This window comes from Pseudorasbora parva, chromosome 18 (genome assembly GCF_024679245.1).
Source record: "Pseudorasbora parva isolate DD20220531a chromosome 18, ASM2467924v1, whole genome shotgun sequence".
In the NCBI taxonomy this organism is placed as follows: Eukaryota; Metazoa; Chordata; class Actinopteri; order Cypriniformes; family Gobionidae; genus Pseudorasbora; species Pseudorasbora parva.
The window spans coordinates 24,707,034-24,726,759 of NC_090189.1; the positions used below are offsets into that span (position 1 = coordinate 24,707,034).

The 19,726-nt window shown below is 36.3% G+C and overlaps 1 protein-coding gene across 11 annotated transcripts in view; it reads right to left on the bottom strand.

The window, feature by feature from the left end:
* The window catches only part of nrxn2a (neurexin 2a), a 449,133-nt gene that overhangs the window by 234,037 nt on the left and 195,370 nt on the right, over window positions 1–19,726 (bottom strand). For all 11 annotated transcript variants that reach the window (XM_067424404.1, XM_067424403.1, XM_067424396.1 and 8 more), the window contains 3 exons: window positions 17,405–17,524; window positions 13,883–14,264; window positions 6,055–6,245 (listed from right to left, as the gene is read on the bottom strand). In XM_067424404.1, the coding sequence (XP_067280505.1) occupies window positions 6,055–6,245; window positions 13,883–14,264; window positions 17,405–17,524 (693 nt within the window). The remainder of the gene's footprint in view (window positions 1–6,054; window positions 6,246–13,882; window positions 14,265–17,404; window positions 17,525–19,726) is intronic.

The following is a 19,726-nucleotide window of genomic DNA, read 5'->3' on the forward strand; positions in this document are numbered from 1 at the left end:
TATATATATATATATATATATATATATATATATATATATATATATATATATATATATACACACACACATACATACACATACATACTCGCACTGCTCCGGTGTGATCTTGGTCCATTCTTCTAGTCTCTTCCACAGTTCGGTAACTGTAGTGGGTTTAGCCATAACTTTGTCGCCAATGATTTTACATAGATTTTCAATGGGGTTTAGATCAGACTCTAGGCTGGCCATTTCATTATTTCAATGTTCTCACTTTCAAGTAACTGCTTCACCTGTTTTGCTGTGTGATAGGGGGCATTGTCTTGCATAAAAATTGCGGGTTGATTGGAAGATGCTCGCAGTGAAGGAACCACATGTTGCCGAAGAAGGTTCTGATAAACAGGTTCTGAGTTTCTGCCATGTAGCTGTATAATAGGCCCAACTCCTGCTGCAGAAACATCCCCAAAACCATGCCTCTTCCTCCTCCATCTTTCACTGACTTCTTTGGGCACTTTGGGTTTAATCTTTTCCCAGTTTGATGCCGAACATAATGTTTCCTATCAGACACAAATAAATTAAACTTGCTTTCATCACTAAAATGAACTTTGGACCAGTTCTCCTCTGTTCACACAACATGCTCCTCAGCAAAGGTTAGTCAAGCCTTTTGATTATTTCTGCTGATGAGAGGCTTGGTCACTGCAGAGTGAGCATTCAGTCTGAATTCTCTTAAATGACAAGACACTATACTTTGGCCTTCATCTGGACAACTTGGTGTCGTAGGGTTTCAGTAACCTTAGAGTGGCTTGCCATCTTGCAAAGTCAGTTAAAATTGGAAAGTTTGCTTCAAGTTAAACAGGGTTTGCCAGATTATTACGAAAATTAGAACCAAGTGCCAGATTAACATCCAAAGCTCGAAGGTATCTGAAAGTGTTCAAATCTACAAATATTAAAGAAAGTCTACAATTTGCACAAGCTCACCAAAATGGGACAGTTAACAACTAGAAAAATGTTGCCTGGTCTGATGAGTCTCGATTTCTGTTGAGACATTCAGATGGTAGAGTCAGAATGCCATAAACAGAATGAGAACATGGATCCATCATGCCTCGTTACCACTGTGCAGGCTGGTGGTGGTGGTGTAATGGTGTGGGGGATGTTTTCTTGGCAAACTTTAGGCCCATTAGTGCCAATTGGGCATTGTTTAAATGCCACAGCCTACCTGAGCATTGTTTCTGACCATGTCCATCCCTTTAGGACCACCATGTACCCATCCTCTGATGGCTACTTCCAGCAGGATAATGCACCATGTCACAAAGCTCAAATCATTTCAAATTGTTTTCTTGAACATGAGAATGAGTTAACTGAGTTAACTAAAATGGCCCCCACAGTCACCAGATCTCAATCCAATAGAGCATCTTTAGGATGTGGCGGAACGGGAGCTTCATGTCCTGGATGTGCATCCCAAAAATCTCAATCAACTGCAAGATACTATCCTATCAATATGAGCCAACATTTCTAAAGAATGCTTTCAGCACCTTGTTGAATCAATGCCACGTAGAATTAAGGCAGTTCTGAAGGTGAAAGGGGGCCAAACACAGTATTAGTATGGTGTTCCTATGTTAATGTGGGCAATAAATTTTTTTCAGTTCAATGCGTAAAACATATTTCAGGCAACATTCGTATTTATGTCCAGGTTTTGCTAGTGTTACATTATATGATTATGTTCTTATTCATGTAAATTAGGGCTGTCAAAATTGCAAATTAATTTGCACGGCACAAAATGTATTAACAGGCGATTAACGCAGCGCACATTTTCAGTTTGATCCGTGGCGTAGCCCGTAGTTGGAGAAAAGAAAGGAAAGAAAAGGGTTAACATTAATATTACTATTCTAAACCAAAAGTGCAGATATAGTCTACATAAGCTACCATATTTTCTGTTTAACTTTTATTAGACTCCAGGTCGACAGAATGCAGATGAGCGACAGAATGCAGATGAGCACATTTTGCATTCTTGCAGTCCGAGTGCGATGAGTGAATGCACTGAAGCTCACTCTCGCTCATATCTGAGGTAAATCCTTAACACCAACACCACTTACAGTACATGTGATTTATTGAACTAAATACGTTACAATCAGCTAAGACGAATTTGCTGGTTACATATTCTGAACAAGAGCACACCCAACTCCGTGTTTCTCACACTGTTCATGTGAATCGCGGCACAGTTCGGCACACACACACAAAATACCGGCAGATCAATAGATAGCATGCAGCAATTAAAGCAGCCACACTATATCCCTACTCATTACAACCTCCTGCAGGTATGGTGTGGTACTGGTGCGCTCCCAGGTCCGCATGACAATTTTTCATACGATCTGTGCCCCGTTCTGAATTAAACTGCAAGTGTAAAAACTCTCTTTATTTATATTGTTAAAATGAGAGAAATCACTGCTTATTCTGAATTTTTAAGCTTAGGCTTAAGAGACATGAACAAGTTCTTTGAAAACATCTATGACCTTTGATACATGTCTAGTCTTCATGCTGTATTATTGATTATTATTGAATAACTAGGGTTTCAATAATAATAAATGTACATTTGCATAAAGCATGCATATTTGTCCATACCCATGTTGATTATAGAATTAAAATCTAATTTAAACTTAATTTAAGATACATTTACAACTGATAAAAATGTGCAATTAAGTTGCGATTAATCACAAGTTAACTCATGACAATCAATATAAATATTTTAATCGATTAACCGCCCTAATGTAAATCCTTTTAAACCATCTAAGCACGACAAGACATAAGAAAATGTGCTGTATGTCAATGTCCTGTCTGTGTGTATGTGTGCATCTCAATCAGCTCCTTTTGATTGAACATTGATCAGGGAGTCGGCCACATATACAACGATATACTGATTCACTACCTTGGAAGCTAGGGAAATGATTGACACACACGGACACACAGACACACGGACACACGGACACACAGACACACGGACACACGGACACACAGACACACACAATGTACAGAAAGATTCGTGCCAGTCTCGTGCATAAGTTCGCTTTCGCTCTTGAAGAAACAATACCAACACAAACAATTTTGCCAAAATGGCATTTTTGTTGAGTGGTCCCATAAGAGGATTCTTAAACGAGTTAAACGTCTTAAACTTGTGAGAAAATTCGATACGCATGACAGCGGCAGATATTAAAGTCACAGCAGCCACTGATGATGACTGTCGTTTATGTATTTTAATGATGATCAATCTATATTTAATTTATTATTCATGCAGTTAAGAGTGCATATATAAGGTGTTTGATAACTGTATTATATTTCTGTATGTCTTACAGGGAAGTGATGACAGGGAAGATGTCTTAATATGGGTAAATATAACATTTATTATAATGGGTTTATGTAAAGATTGTTTTAAAGCTGCACTATGTAATTTTTCCATACACTAGAGGGCGCCTATTCAAAACAAAGGCGTAGTTCAATGACGTCAAGTTTGAGCCCAGTATCTTGGGACATGTGGTCTTAAACTCCCAGCCGGTGGGAAAGAATCAATATAGCATTTGGGAAGAAATCATGTTCATGGATGCGGTTATTAACGTTACTGTAGTATGAAGCAGAGCATGACCGAGTGGTGTGGATCTGAGCAAGGCTGCTGGAGAGATTGTTACAATCGCATCTAGAGCCACGGGACTTTTATTAGGACGAGACACAGTCGCGAGTGCCATTTCCGCTTTTCCGGTCATGAGTATGAGGAAACGCTGCTCTGTTTATCATATTAGTTACATTTAAGTGTGTTTAAAATGATGTTATGGCGTTACTCTGTGCGTTCGCTCGGCGGCTGCTGTGAAACTTGTTCACACTGCTAAGAGTAAAGCTCTTCTGCCAAATAAAACCGGAAACTGAGGGTAACGCAGATATGATGCAATTGACAGGCGACTCCTTCAGACATCCCGGCTCCTTGGTTAAAATTGCAATGTTCTCACAATTTACAAATAGTTATATTTATTAAAGCATTTCTTAAATATAAATTGTTTATAACATTATAAATGACTATTCGTTTAATGCAACCTTGAAAATCTAAAACATTAATTTATCATTTTTTCATCTTAAAAGAAATGTATGAATAGTATCATTGTTTCCACGAAAAGCAGCAAAAACTAATAATAATAATAATAATAATAATAATAATAATATTTTATTCTTGAGCAGCAAATCAGCTTAGTAAAATGATTTCTTAAGGATCGTGTGACACTGAAAACTGGAGAAATGATGCTGAAAATTCATCACAGGAATAAGTAAGTACAGCCTTGATAAGCATAAGAGACTTCTTTCAAAAACATTTCATTTCATTCAGTAAAGAAATTGTCTCAATCTACAACATCACTAGCCATGCAGCAGAGAAAAGCAGCAGAGGAAAAAAAAAAAAAAAAACACCTTGACAAATTCTTCTTACATTTACTTGTTCCATGGTTAGATTATGTGGTCTTGACAGACAAAGTGGCTTCTGATTTATTTTTGTGCACTTGTCTCAGCTTTCTACAAACGTCGACTAAGACACACAACTAAGGACTGCCTGCCAATATTTCTACTAAGATGCCAGTGGAATCTCAGAATTGTGAAAAGCCTAGACTATTGCTATGCCAACAGCTGCTGATGTCTTTTCAATCAAAATATTTCATTTCAACACACATAAGGACAGAACTAAATATACATGAGATTCATATTCGTACATTTTATGTGAAATAAAAGTTTGTTTTTGTGCCCAGAGTCAAGCAACACCTGCTTAAGATAGCAAAAGCAGGTTTGGAAGCACTAAAAATTATGCAAAGTCAGTGGCGTGTTGTTGTTGCTTTTTCTCTTTCCCCTGTAGGCGCTGCTCTTTGTTCTTCTAATTACAGCCGAAACAGTGAAAAACGATAGCAAAACTGAGAAGTACTGGAAGGTAGATTTCAGAAGCAACATGAGCTGGGAGTCGTGTAAATACCCATCAGGAAAGATACTCATTAAAGTTGAATGGAAGAGTTTGAAATCAAAACCCAAGATGAGTGGAAAACTGCAAATATGTATCTAACCGTACATACAAATGAAAAAAACATAAGACTCGAGCCTATAAACAACTAAAGGAAGTGTAATGATGAAAAATTATTATTTTACTGAAAATCAGAAGACTGAAAAAAAACTTTTTTTAAAGAATATATTTTTAAACTTTTCTGTTTTATTTACTCTATAAAGCTATTATATCTTGGTGGGCATATATCATGTATAGTAATGTTTAGTAAGTGTTTGGCTAAATGTTTGGCGTTTTAGTGTTCTAGTTCTAGTTCTAATGTAGGGCGTTGCTAGGTGGTTGCAAACAACGAGAATGTGAAGTACAAATGGGCTTTTAATTGTTGCATTCGGATGGCTATAGTGTAATTTCAATATGTGGCCTTAACCGAAGGGATAGTGCACCCCAAAAAAAAAGAAAAGAAATGCAGGTCCCACCATCATATATATATATATGTAAACATACTTTGTTTCTGTGGAACACAAAAGAAGATATTTTAAAGAATGTTGACAATCAAAATTGTTACAGTTTCCAATGACTTTAATTGTATGAGGAAAAAAAAACAAACAAACAAAAAAAACACTGAAAGCAATTCTAACCCAACATTTTTTGGGTGTACTATCCCTTTAAAAGCCCATTTGTACTTCACATCCTCATTTTTGTTTGCAGCCAACCACCTAGCAACATCCTAACAACCAGTCAGAACACCAAACAATTAGCAACGCCTTACCGACCATTATTATAAATGATATATGCCCATCAAGATACAATAGCTTTATGGAGAGTATATAAAACATACAGGGATGTTTAAAAATATATTCTTTAAAAAATCTGAACAATAAAAATGTCTTTATCAATTCCATACAACTACCCATTTAAGTTGTACTATGACATATCTGTGCGCATATCACTCAAAAAAGTGGACATTTTAAGTTAAAAACGCCTCTCAAACATGAATATGGATTGCATAACTAAGGTACATGATCAAGGATTCTGAAAGTGTGAATGCCGAGATTAAATACCTTTGAGGTCCAGGTTGCGGGCTCCATTGGAGTGCTGCGTGACCGTGCGGGAGTCGATCTTGAGCATGTGCACGTTGCTGTCATCGCGGGACACCATCACGTTGTGCCACTGGTTGTCATTGAGAGGCTTGTCGGAGTTGCCCTTCATGAGCGACGGCCCATTGCCCAAGTCAAAAACATAATGGATGTACCTGCAATACATCAGTTCCCCTGTCAATCACACAGCCCAGTGGAATCAGGCAAGCCTCTTTAGGATGACAATACTGCCTTTCTGCTTCCAAATCAATAGCTGTAATAAGGCTTGAAATACTGGCACAGACAGACTTCCATCCTGTCAGATGCTCGGTGCGCAGCCCCACTAAACAGTTTACAGTCTTCAGCAAAGTGTCCCTTAAAATGAAATACACAGTGGCCTCATATATCATATTTAGACATTATTTGATGCTTTGAAATTGTTTGCGTAGATTTCACTTCACATATTTACTTTAATTTAACACACATTTGTCAGTGATAATGCGCTAATATTTGTGTCATGGACAATATATTGCAACTATACACTGAAAACATTTATTTTGACTGTTTGTTCAAATTGCTTAGTTAAAATTAGCTAAAGCAACACAATTGCTAAACATTTAGTCCTATTATAACTCACTTGTGTTCAGTCTACTCAAATATAAGTCAAATTGAAGTCAAACTTAATCCATTTGTGTTGTGTTACATGAATGATTTATGTTGCATTAACTGAAACACGGGGCGGGGCTTGTTAGTTCCCAGCATGCTTTGCATATGGCTAAATCAAGAGAGAGTAAATGTTGTTATGTTATATATAAAAGTGTTATTTTATGTATTTTTGAGCAAGATAAGAAAGGGGGAGACTTGATTGTGTTTAATATTCAATTAGGTTGGAATTATTAGAACAATTTAAATGACAGTAAATTACCATTGTTGAGAAGAGTGGAGCAGTTGCTTAGGCTGTGTACTAAAACAACTAATGTCATTATGGCTTTGCTGAAAGAGCTTTTAATGCTTAGCATTTAAGATGCTATATGTGCTAAAAGTAGCTAAAAGTTTGTCAACTAGCTAGTGCTGTATTATCAGTTGTGTAACATTAAAATATATGAAACTGAAGTGGATGAATGAATATATGATTTTGAATGCCTGAATCATGTCAGGGAACCATTTAAAGATCAAGTTGAAACTACTTAATTGGATCACTTAAAATATATTTATTCCATGATGTTGAAGTTACATAAACAAATGGTGTTTGTTTAACTTAACTGATTCATGTGGGACCGATGTACACAATGAAATCATGTACATTCAACACTTTTTTTCAGTGTACATCAGCCCACATAATGCAAAGTGTTCTGGAAGTACAACAGCATTTTAATTATATCAATAGAGAATCTGATCCTGAGAATCTGATCTTTAGCAAGACTCAGAAAAATGTGTTTTTACCTACATTTCTGCGGCTTAAATTGGTTTCACTGAACACTAGTGAAAGCAAGACAGCAAATTATTTCATTTCTTTACATAAAGATTATAATTAAAGGGCCAGGTTATCAAGTAATAAACATTTAAAGTAATATATGGCTTTTCCGACATAGGCCTTGTCCACACTGCTACCTTTTAGTTTGAAACGCATCTTTTAGCCTTTCATCCACATGAGAAATGTGTTTTTATTCATGAAAACTATGACTCATGTTTAGTCATGACAATATTGTACAGATTAATGTTTATACCAGTATTGTGCCTGCAGCGCTATTCACTTTCACACAGTTGCTTCACACAGAATTTTGTTTTCTGATGTTTCAGTGTGGACGAGAAACTTTTGGAAAACATTAGTGTGGACAGAAAGTGTTTTGAAACGAAAATGCCTTTTTCAGATGTATCCGGATTAATGTAGACGTTACGGGTGTCGAAAGGAATCGTTTCTGAAGGCGAGACGCGAGTGAGAGTCATTTAAAAATGCTCTGACTACTGTAAAAACCGACATCTTGGGTACATTTTGGCTTTTATGAACAACCTGGTAAGCACAACATGGAAAACACATGTGCTGTGTTTAAATCAAAGCTTATCGAAATGATTTAATTTACACTTGGGTACATAAATGCATCTCCGCAAAACGGATATAAATCCGATCTTCAATTCCTGCACTAAATGCAAGTCAACAGATATGAGCTGCATTTTATTGATCATCAGTTAATTTCTAATTCAAAGACCACAATATGAGTGAGCTTGGCAACAGCACGTGTAAGATCATTCAGTTTCTTTACTTTTAATGAAGATGATTGTATGTTGAGCACCAATGACTTTACTTTCGGTTTAATTTGCAGTAGTTTGTGTGTTGGCTATATGAAGAGATACTCAGCGACGATGCGTGCTGCGGTAGCGCTGTCATATCTGGCTCTAACATGATGTATAGCCTATAACACGCCCTCATACATTTATTTTTTAGCATTGTTAGGAGGAGTAAAATTTACATATGTGGTTTCAACATCCAGATGAATTTAGACAGCTTCTGAAGTGGCTTTTAGTATTTACTTATTATAGTATTAATAACATTCATTACGTTACGTTTATTACGTCGGTGGTAGAAACTAGCCTGGATGCCAGTGGAATGTAGCCCCGTCCACAACATTTGAGGTCGGAAGTTTGATCTGGATTGGAACAACTACACCAGGAGCTGTTATACGACAGGCTTTATATGATGATGGACAGATGATCAACAGTAACGTAAGCATTCACGTCTCCAAAGAGCGATTGGGTTGAATTTGTTCACATTTTAAACGGAGAACTTGTTCATGTATGCATTCTCCTTTACTATTTCTCTCAAAATTGGTGATCGTGTTTGTAAGTATTTCTCATTACAACACCGGCAAAGATAGTTTACACTCACTTTCTTCTTCTACTTCTTCCAGCGTCCGTGCAGTTGAGTTCTGTTAACAACCATCTTTCGCTCAACATATGTCACTTACTCCTTGCTCTGATTGGTTAAAGGTCTATCCAAGTGCAGAGGCATTTTCTTTCCTTGTTCAGCTGAAACGCCCAATAATCACCGCCCAATGGAGCAGTTTCATATTCGGACTAGAATCTGAGTATGACGACGTCAGGCTGGGTACAGACAACAACGTACTAAAACTTTGCCAGAGTCATGATCCTCTGTTCTGAATAAAACAGAACGCCACTCACTGGATATTTCACTTTCAAAATGTACAGAAACAATGCAATATAATTTAGCATAAATGTCGCCACAGGCTTGTTTTATCGATGAGCCTGGTTTTGATAATCCACAAATCTTTCAAGAAAGACCCTAATATAAGCTTTGGGTTGTTGAGTAGTGAAATATGCCTTATGAGAAATCATCTTTTATCATAGAATTGAGACTTTCAGCAATCTAGCTCAATAGTGACTGCGGCAGTAGTTGAATCCCTCATAAGACTACATTTCTTTCAGACTTTTTCAATAGCTTTTGCTTCCAGTTTGAAAGCTATATTACTTTGATTCATCTCATCTCTGTTTGTGTGGCTCAGAACTCTTTCCTGAAGATTTGTCTGAAATGCCTAACTGTGAAAAATACTTGCAGAACTAACACCCTTTTGCGGTCTATTCAACAAAAAACTAAAATACTTACAATAAACAGTAATATAAAATACTGGTCGGTACTAACAAGGTCTTGGAGATATACAGTGCATTTCTAATATTTATTCAAACTATAAACATTCGATTTTGCAAATGCTAGTAAGTTGCTCTCAGTTCATGCATCAGGATACTGCAGAGACAGAGAAGGCTCTCATTAGCGCGCTCTCATTTCACATGCTTGTGCAGACTCCGGTGAGAGGCAAGGCCACCTGCTGTCTAATTACTTACTGAATGACTGGCTTTCTGGACCACTGCGGCTGAGGAAGTTAAACATCTGAGGCACCTTCCCCTTTTTCACTATTCATTTTTGCCCAATGGAATAAAATGTATAGATCAAATCAGGTTGCGGTACCTGCTATGTTTGGCATACGCATCATGATTGAACTGAGAAATCTCTTAGGCTGGCAGGAAAAAAAATATCTGATCCGAGACTGCGGATCTCCCACGTGGCGGCTTTGGCATGTGGGTTGGGAGAGGAGTGAGCTGCCTGCCAATAAATAAAACACCGTTAATCAAATAACACTTACATTACATGTGGTCAAAAGTTGCTCTTTTCTTCAACAAGATCACCAGTGCTTACGAAACGGATTTGCACTTTTCTCGCGAGCCGATTACAGTATCCAAGGCTAAGAATAGCAATCGTTCCCCTGAAATCGCTCTTGATTGACAAGCACACACAGATGCCTCAGAGTCATCGGTCATACGCTTAAACGTCAAAGAATAACTCACGGCGAGCTCCTTCCTAGCAGATACCGATCAGCGTTTACGCATAACCAAAAGCAACTCATCCTGAATTTGTTTAAATTTAAATACGGCCCCTATCCTGTGATGATTCATCAAGAGATTCTCCTCCTCCTTGTACCTTTAACTAAATGCCAAGGAGACAAATGTGTGAATCTTATAATGCGACTTGACTCACCCTCCCACGGCTATGATTCACATCCAAGTAATGTCTCTTAACTAATCACAAACTTAAACGCGCTGTTTAGCGTGGCGGCTTAACTTTATCTGGATGTCTCTCATATTCTAAATGTGTTAAACTAGCTGCTAACATGTGATCCCTCGAATATCTATTGTGTCTTCTGGGAGTTTCTGCAATAATATCTGCATCTCACTGTTCTACCAAAACAAGGGTGCGTTAGTTCTGTCGGAAAAGGCCTTTGAGCTTCAGCTCTTCTGGGACTGATGTTTGTATGCTAAAGTATCATATCGCCAACAATCTGAGGAAAGTACTGAAGATGAACTTTCAGTGGGAATGTCTCAGGATCCTTATTTATAATATCACTTGGGTGGTAGGGTATTAGAAAAGACTTGTTTACCACCTCAAGGGCTTTTTCTTCCTGTCAGTGGTTCCTATAGAAATCACACCCACCCTGATGAACACAAAAGAAGATATTTAGAAAAATGTTGCTAACCAAACAGTTGATGCACCAAATTGCATCAACTGTTTTGGTTAATGTTTGGAAATGGTCAACACCATTTCCGCTTTTCCGGTCATGAGTATGAGATAACGCAGTTCTGCTTATCATATTATATGCATTTAAGTGTGTTTAAAATGATGTTATGACGTTACTCTGTGTGTTCGCTCGGCGGCTGCTGTGACACTTGTTCACACCGCTAAGAGTAAAGCGTTTCTGCCTAATAAAACCGGAAAATGAGGGTAACGCAGATATGACGCAATTGACAGCCAACTCCTTCAGACGTCCCGGGTTCATTGGTTAACATTTTACTGCAAAGATCCTAGTGCAACTTTAACTGTTGTGGAAAAACATCTGATCCGTGCTGTACAGTAGGTCTTAATATAGGCTATTTGTTTCATTAATGTTAATCAAACAGTTGTGCCATCATGATGAAAAAAAGTTATATTTATAATATAATAGTTATATATATATTTAAAGTAACAGGTGCAGCGAGAAGTTGGACGTATCATAAGTGTTATCTATGAACCGTGAGAAGCGCTACACTTCCTTCGTAATTTGAATACGGAAGGCGGTCCGCCAGAAGCTAGATATTTTACTTTATAAAGTTTTAAATATGGATATTTTTCTTCCACAAACCAACTGATTTGCTTCAGAAGGCCTTTATTAACCCCTGGAGCGGCGTGGATTACTTTTATAATGGATGGATGCACTTTTTTGGGCTTAAAATTTTGGGCTGTCATCCGCTGCCATAATAAAGCTTGAAAGAGCCAGGACATTTTTAATATAACTCTAATTGTATTCGTCTGAAAGAAGAATGTCACATACACATAGGATGGCTTGAGGGTGAGTAAATTATGGGATCATTTTAATATTTTGCTGAACTATTCCTTTAAGGTATGGTTGCCAAGTTATTTTTTGTTTTGGAACCTTCAGAAAACTCGATTTTCCTCAGAATTTAATTTGCTGACTCTATCGACTTTCAAACAAGAGCAGCTCATTCATTTTTTGTCAGATTCCAACAAATCATACATCATTTTGTAGGTTTTAATATAGAATATGAAAATAACAATAACACATTTTTTGAAAAGGTGCTCATATCGACTTACTTTGCCAGCACAGGTCACAAATGTTTGTCTATAACAGTGTATATATGTAAATGCGTATATCTGCACATTGTCATATGAACAACAAGTTTGAGCAATGACTACCGTGTAAGTTCAAGACTTTACCAGTGTGGTGGTTCAGTAAGTGAGTCAGTGAAGGATTCATCAGACAGATTCAAGCTCTGTTGAACCATTCTGCTGCATACTGCCTATAGACAGCTGCCTGTATATGTAGGAATCACTCTGCACAGAAATCATTAAACAAGCTCACTTCTCAAGTGTTCCTGATTCGGACTACACCAGTCATGCTGTATGTTTCTGAGAGCAGCCAACAAAGATCGCACAATATAAAGAAGTGTTGTCTTAGCATTATTTCACAATTCACAGTCTTTTTCATCTCATTCTAATGAGACCGCAAGCTCACAATTCAGAGAATAATATAATTTCCTTTGCTGTAGAGTAGTTCAGGAAACTTTGCTTTCAGCTAAGGTCTCTTTCTTGCGGTCTCTCAGGCCTCAGGCATTCCATCACGTATAGCTCTTATAAGGCTTAACTTTATATTGCATTCTAATTTCATCTTTCTCTCTCTCTCTTCTCAATCAACTAGTTCCCAGCGTTATTATCATTTCATGATACCCTGCCCATTTCTGAAATTTCTAGTTCCTTATTTGTGCAGTAATGTTAAGGAATCTCCTGTCTTAACTTCATAGTTTAATTAAATGGATTTTATTCATATGATTTTAATGATTAATGCAGTTTTTTTAGCAATATGAGTATGGCCAATGATGATGCACTCTGATTGGTTTGACGCAGCAGAGGGTTGCCATTTAAAGAGTTTTGCCATTTAAAGTCCACATGAAATCAAATAATGATCCAAATTTTCTTTTCTTAGCACAATTAAATATATATATATATATATATATATGGTAACGTACCACTTTGGTATGGGGGAACACATATTCACTATTAACTACGACTTTTGCCTCAATAAACTCCTAATTTACTGCTTATTAATAGTAAGGTAGTTGTTGTAGCATTTAAGTTTGGGTATTGGGTAGGATTAAGGGATGTAGAATGAGATCATGATGAATAAGGCATTAATATGTGCTTTAGAAGTACTAATAAACAGCCAATATCCTAGTAATATGCATGCTAATAAGCAACTAGTTAATAACTGAACCTTAAAATAAAGTGTTATATATATATATATATATATAGTATAGTATATAGGGCCTTTTTCACTCGAGAGCATTTTATTGGACAACAATCTGTGTAGTGCAAGATGAGTCATCAATTTTTTTGGCACATTTTTAAAGTGTCAAAAAATACTGTAAATTGTTAACTAAAATTAAAAACTAATAAAAACTGCTTTCATTAAATTAGATGAAGCTGAAATAAAATAAAAATATTAGATTTTTTTTTTTTTTTATGAAAACAAAATTAACTTACTAAAGCTGAAACTAAAATGAAGCTACAAAATACATAATAAAAACAAGCTAAAAATCAAAATGAAATCTGAAAATATACAAATTATAATTCTAAAAGCTTGCAAATTCTCAATATCTATATCAGCCACAACATTATAATTGTCTTTTAATAGTTTTTTTTTTTAAAACATAGGACAAGTCATTCAAACTTCAAACTTTTTCTTGACACACTCACCCCTTCACAAGCTCAATCACGATAAAGTCACTGCCGTCTCCAGAGTTGAACAGCATCAGACCATCGGGGCTGGTGGTCTTAAATTGGAAGAAGAGGTGCATGGAGGCGTAAGCCTGCAGGGTGGACAGCGCCACATAGCTGGCTCGATTTCGGAAGCTGACTGGATCGGCCACGATGCGGCGCATGCCGAAGCGGGCGTTGAGCTCGCAGTAGGAGATGTCACCATTCTTGCACTGGTCTAGGTACGGCATGCCATTGAAAGAGAGGCCCTGCAGGTGGCCGATGAAGTTGGAAGGCATGACTGAGATAAAGCGCCGCTCGGTCATGATGCCCGTCTCTATGTGGTGGAACTCCAGCTGCGTGTGTGCTCCGCTCATCTGGCCTGTGGCGGAACCAAACACGCTCGATTAGTCAGGTCTGGGAGCTGATGATATGAGGGAATGGCGTGCTGCCTGAGCCCATCCCAAGGCAAGTACAGCTTTTGATGTTCAATTCAGAGTTGGATGTGCTGTAACGCTGAACTTGCAATGTGCAAGATGAATCTTAACCTGGAAAACTATTCTATATATATAACCTTTCAGTTGTCACCGCAACGATGAAAGTATACCATGCTGCCCTAACTAGGTATGATGCAGCAAGTCAAGTCTAAGTATACTGAATGTGAAAATCTGTGAGCATAACATTCTATAAGAAACATGCTGAAATGTCCAGGATCTGTTCACTCCAGAATTAAAATTTCCTAATGTTTGACTCATCCCCACATCCTCCAAGATATTCGTGTCTTTTGTTCTTTGGTTGAAAATAAATGAAGTTAAGGAAAACATTACAGGATTTTTCTCCATATAGTGGACTTCAATGGCACTCAACAGGGTGAAGGTCCAAACTGCAGTCTCAATACAGCTTCAAAGGGCTCTACATGATCCCAGAAAAGGAATAAGAGTCTTATCTAGCAAAAGTCTAGTCTTTTTTATACAAATTGATATACTTTTTTACCACAATGCTTGTCTTGCTCTGCGAGACGCATTACCTGATCACATCAGAAAGGTCCTGCGTGATGTGGGTTGAAGTACTGATCCAGTCTTTATAGAGTGAATGTGCAAGGACCAAATGAAACTCCCTTTACAAAAAAAAAAAATGTGTTTCCAACGTGATTACGTTATTTGATTTTTTTTATTAGAAAATTGCAGATGGTTTCACTAGATAAGAGCCATATTAATAGGCTGGGGTCATGTAAAGCCCTTTGAAGCTGTACTGAGATTGCAATTTGGACCTTCCACCTGTAAGTACACTATATGGAGCAAAATCCTGGAATGTCTTCCTCAAAAAACTGATTTTTTTTTGACTGAAGAAAGAAAAGACAAGAATCTTGGATGAGTGAGTAAATTACCAGGAAATTTTAATTTTGAAGTGAACTAATCCTTTAAGCCATTATTCACATAAAATGTTGAACTGTTCATAAAATAAATAGCAATTTATGAACAAACTACTCTTTGTCAATGGATTGGATGATTTGGAAAATGCAACTATGAGGAGCCAGATTTTAGTCCAAATAGACTTTATAGATGTTTAATGTTTATGAAATAAGTTTCTTATGCTCACCAGGTCTGTGTTTAATCAAAAATAAATAACTAAAACAAAACGCTAGAAAAATAAATAAATAAATATTATATATAAATACATAAATTGATAAAATATTATTATTATTATTATTATTATTATTAATATATATATATATATATATATATATATATATATATATATATATATATATATATATATATATATATATATATATATATATATATATATATATATATATGTATATATTTGTTTTTTTTAATTAATTATAATATTATTATTTTTTTATATTTTTTTTAATATTTTTTTTAATACAGCCTGGTATCTTCCTGTCATGCATGGATTAGGGAAAACATTATCTAGTTTTTAAGATTATTTTTATTACTTTAATATGATGCTAAAATTCAAATCCATTTTAATTTTTACAAACATTTTTACAGTTTTATTTTAAAATGATTTAACGGCCCACGTATGTGGACACCATGCAACAAAGGCGTGAAATGAGACAAAAAGCCACAGATGACAATATGGAACATTGTGGGCTTTTTATGTCATGTTATGTACATCAGCTCAGTTATTAAAAACATGTATGTTACAATATAACAACGATAAACACATTGTAGAAACTATACATATATGCGTTGCATATATGCGTAAACCTAGTTGCAATATGGGCTGTGGTTTGCTGGCACATTCTCTCTCACATGTCTCTTCCACTGTCCTCAAGGATATGCTCTACTATTCTGGACTGAGTGCAGAATTTCTATCCCTGTTTTGAAGGCGAAATGCAAATTTCTATCTGTATACATATATAAAGTTGTCATTTAATGCCGTAATATGTCATTTTGAATGGTTATCTATGTTAACATATTTGTTAAATGTCTCTTTTATTACCACATAAGACAATTCAAAACATTTTTGCAAAAATAGAACAGATATACTAGCAGGTTACAGAAATCAGACATGCAATCTGACCCCACTATTGCATGACGTCCACATACTCTCCACATAACGTGGACAGTTAGTTGGACAGTTAGTTTTTGGTGTATAAAAACTACATTTTACTCTTAATTTTAGAGTAAACATATTCATCATACTTTACTGTACATATATTTTTTTTTTTTTTAGCTCAATTGACCTTTGATCAATTGAAGTTTTTTACAGATATGCCCGGGGCATTCGGCACATCGCTATTGCTGTCAGCCATCTTGGATTTATGATGCCATCAAGCAATTAATATTTGGTATACAAGACAACTATACTGTAACAATATTGCTGTCAATCTACAAGTGGTGATGAACTTCAAATGAATCCTAAATCGAGTTAAATTAACTGTCCCCAAATGTCACACCATGAAATTCCTTCGGAAATCATTTTATTATGCTGATTTGGTGTTCAAGAAACATTTATTAGCATTATAAATTTTGAAAACTATTGTTTTAGTAATGTTGTGGTAACTCTGATGGGGATGGGATGATCTGATGTGGGATTCTTTGAAGATTTTTTTTTTTTTTTTTTTTTTCAAAAGAACAGCATTTACTAGAAATAGAAATTCTGTAACGATTTAAAGTACTGTCACTTTTGATCAAATTAATGTATCCATGATGAAGAAAGTTTATTTTTGTTTGTTTTCAGGATTCCTTAAATAAAAAAGTATTTGTTTTTATTATTATTATTATTATTATTATTATTATTATTATTATTTTTTAATGTTACAAATGTCTTTAAATGTCACATTTGATCATTTTAACACATGCATTAAAGTATTAATCCCCTTAAAAAAAAACAAAAAAAAGATTTCTTACTGACGGCAAACTTTTGAACTGTAGTATATACTTGGGCAGACAGATTAGGATTGAATCTTGACTCGATTATAACTGTAATAATTATCCATTAGTCCATATACAGTAAATGTACAGTGTCTGTGTGAGGTCTTCCACTCACCCTCCACGGTCACATTGTCAACAGAGAGCTGCAGGCTCTTCCCACGGCGCACCACCTTCACAGAGTGCCACTCATTGTCATTCAGCTTATGCCCTGCGAACAGAGTCTCCGGTCCTTTACCTGCAAAGAGAGAGGGCCAAAGTCACACACCACTACAAGCTTTCTGTCGTATCAATACAGCACAGTCTACCCTCACAGGCCAGGTGCTCTATCTCTCTCAAACACACACACACACACACACACACACACACACACACACACACACACACACACACACACACACACACACACACACACACACACACACACACATACTCGCAGTGAACTGACAAGACATATCTACAAACTCGATGAGCACGACACTCATGAGCATAGCTACACATGCAAACACGCATTTACATTTCACACAACCACGCGCCCACACAAAACACACACGCCGAGACACTCAAGGAGAATCGTGACACATACATATGGTCTTCTTCAAATATTTTCTGAGCCTGTATAGGGTATATATAATGCATTCTTTAAGAGCTATCTATCTATATAATAAAAGCTGGTCAATACTGACAAGCTATTGCAGAGGTAGGCTACACTGGTACTCAATGGTATGAAAATTGACAGTTATCATTATAGTGTACATTTGCTTTTCTATGGTATTTGGAAAAGAGCAACCAAACATACAATCCAAGAATTCCTATTCGATAGCCTGTCACTCGTCATTTTGTGCCACACACACATTAACTTGCTCTACACACACACACACGCAGCAGAGAAAATGGGGTAAGGCGGAATAAAGCTTAACTAAATATTATTTGTAGCACACCTCTCATCCAATAATCTTAATGAGCTTTGGTACTTTAGATATGAAATAATAAAAAAATACTATGAAACGGGTACATTTAATACAAAAATGTAAACATTAAAAGCCATTTTTGCGCTCTTTATTGTGACCGATTGCTGTAGTCGGGTCATCAGCTCTGAGTCTTCTCCTATAATGTCTGATGAGTTTGGAGAACACCTGACAAGAGATCAGAGACCATTTCTCCATACTGAATCTCTCCAGATTCCCAGCTCCATGTTGGTACTTCTTCTCTTCAGCTTAATCCACTCCTTTTCTAGTGTTCAGGTCAGTGGACTGGAACGACCATGGCAGAAGCTTCATTTTGTGCTCAGTGACACATTTGTGTGTTGATTTTGATGTTTTTTTTGGATCATAGTCCTGATGGAAGATCCAACCACGGCACATTATAAGATTTCTAGCATAAGTTGGGTATTTGATAGAATCCATGATGCCATGTATGTGAACAAGAAGTCCAGGACCTCCAGCAGAAAAATGAAAGCTCCATCAGTATATTTAACCGTGGGCATGAGGTACTTTTTACTCACTTGCACCAAACCCATCTGGTAGGTTTTTTGCAACAACAGAAAAAGCAGTTTCATCTGACCATAGAGAAGTTGATCTCTTTTAAATTTCAAGTCGTGTCTGACAACATGCGTTTCTTTTTGGATGAGAGCAGAGGATTTTTTTCTTCTTCTTGAAAATCTCCCTGGTGTGCTAAATTTCTAAAATATAAACAGTTATATAATTATTTCACTTATAAGAATGTCTAGGGTTGCCAATAATTGTGATCAACATGTTATGAAGAAAAGCATTCATTTCATAATGTGATGTTGGGTAAGTTACTCTAAAAAAGTAATTAATTACTAGCTACTTATTACATCTTCTACAGTTTATTTTTTAGATGTACTAATTATTATAATGTACTGAATTATTGCATTACTTATTAAATTCTATATTCCATATCAACCACGGCCAGTTGAACAATACAGTCAGAGATAAACATGAAACTGCTCTTAAAGGGATAGTTCGCCCAAAAATGAAAATGTGACGTTTATCTGCTTACCCCAGGGCATCCAAGATATATGTTTCTTCAGTAGAACACAAATGAACAGCGATTACTTCCGGTGAGCGAGGTCTGCACATGATATGGTTAGAGATACACGCGAGATATAACTTCCGTCATATCTCTACGGCATTTTGTGTACAGAATTCACTCACCGGAAGTGATCGCCCGCTGAAGGCTGTTGGATATGGTGTATTAGAGGTAAAAAAAAAAATTAAAAAAAAAATTATATATATATATATATATATATATATATATATATACTAGGGCTGTCAAAATTAACGTGTTAATAATGCATTAACGCAAATTCATTTTAACGGCACAAATTTTATTTATGCACTGAAGCTCACTCTCGCTCATGTCCGAGGTAAATCATTAACACCATCACCACTTACAGTACATGTGTTTTATTGAACTA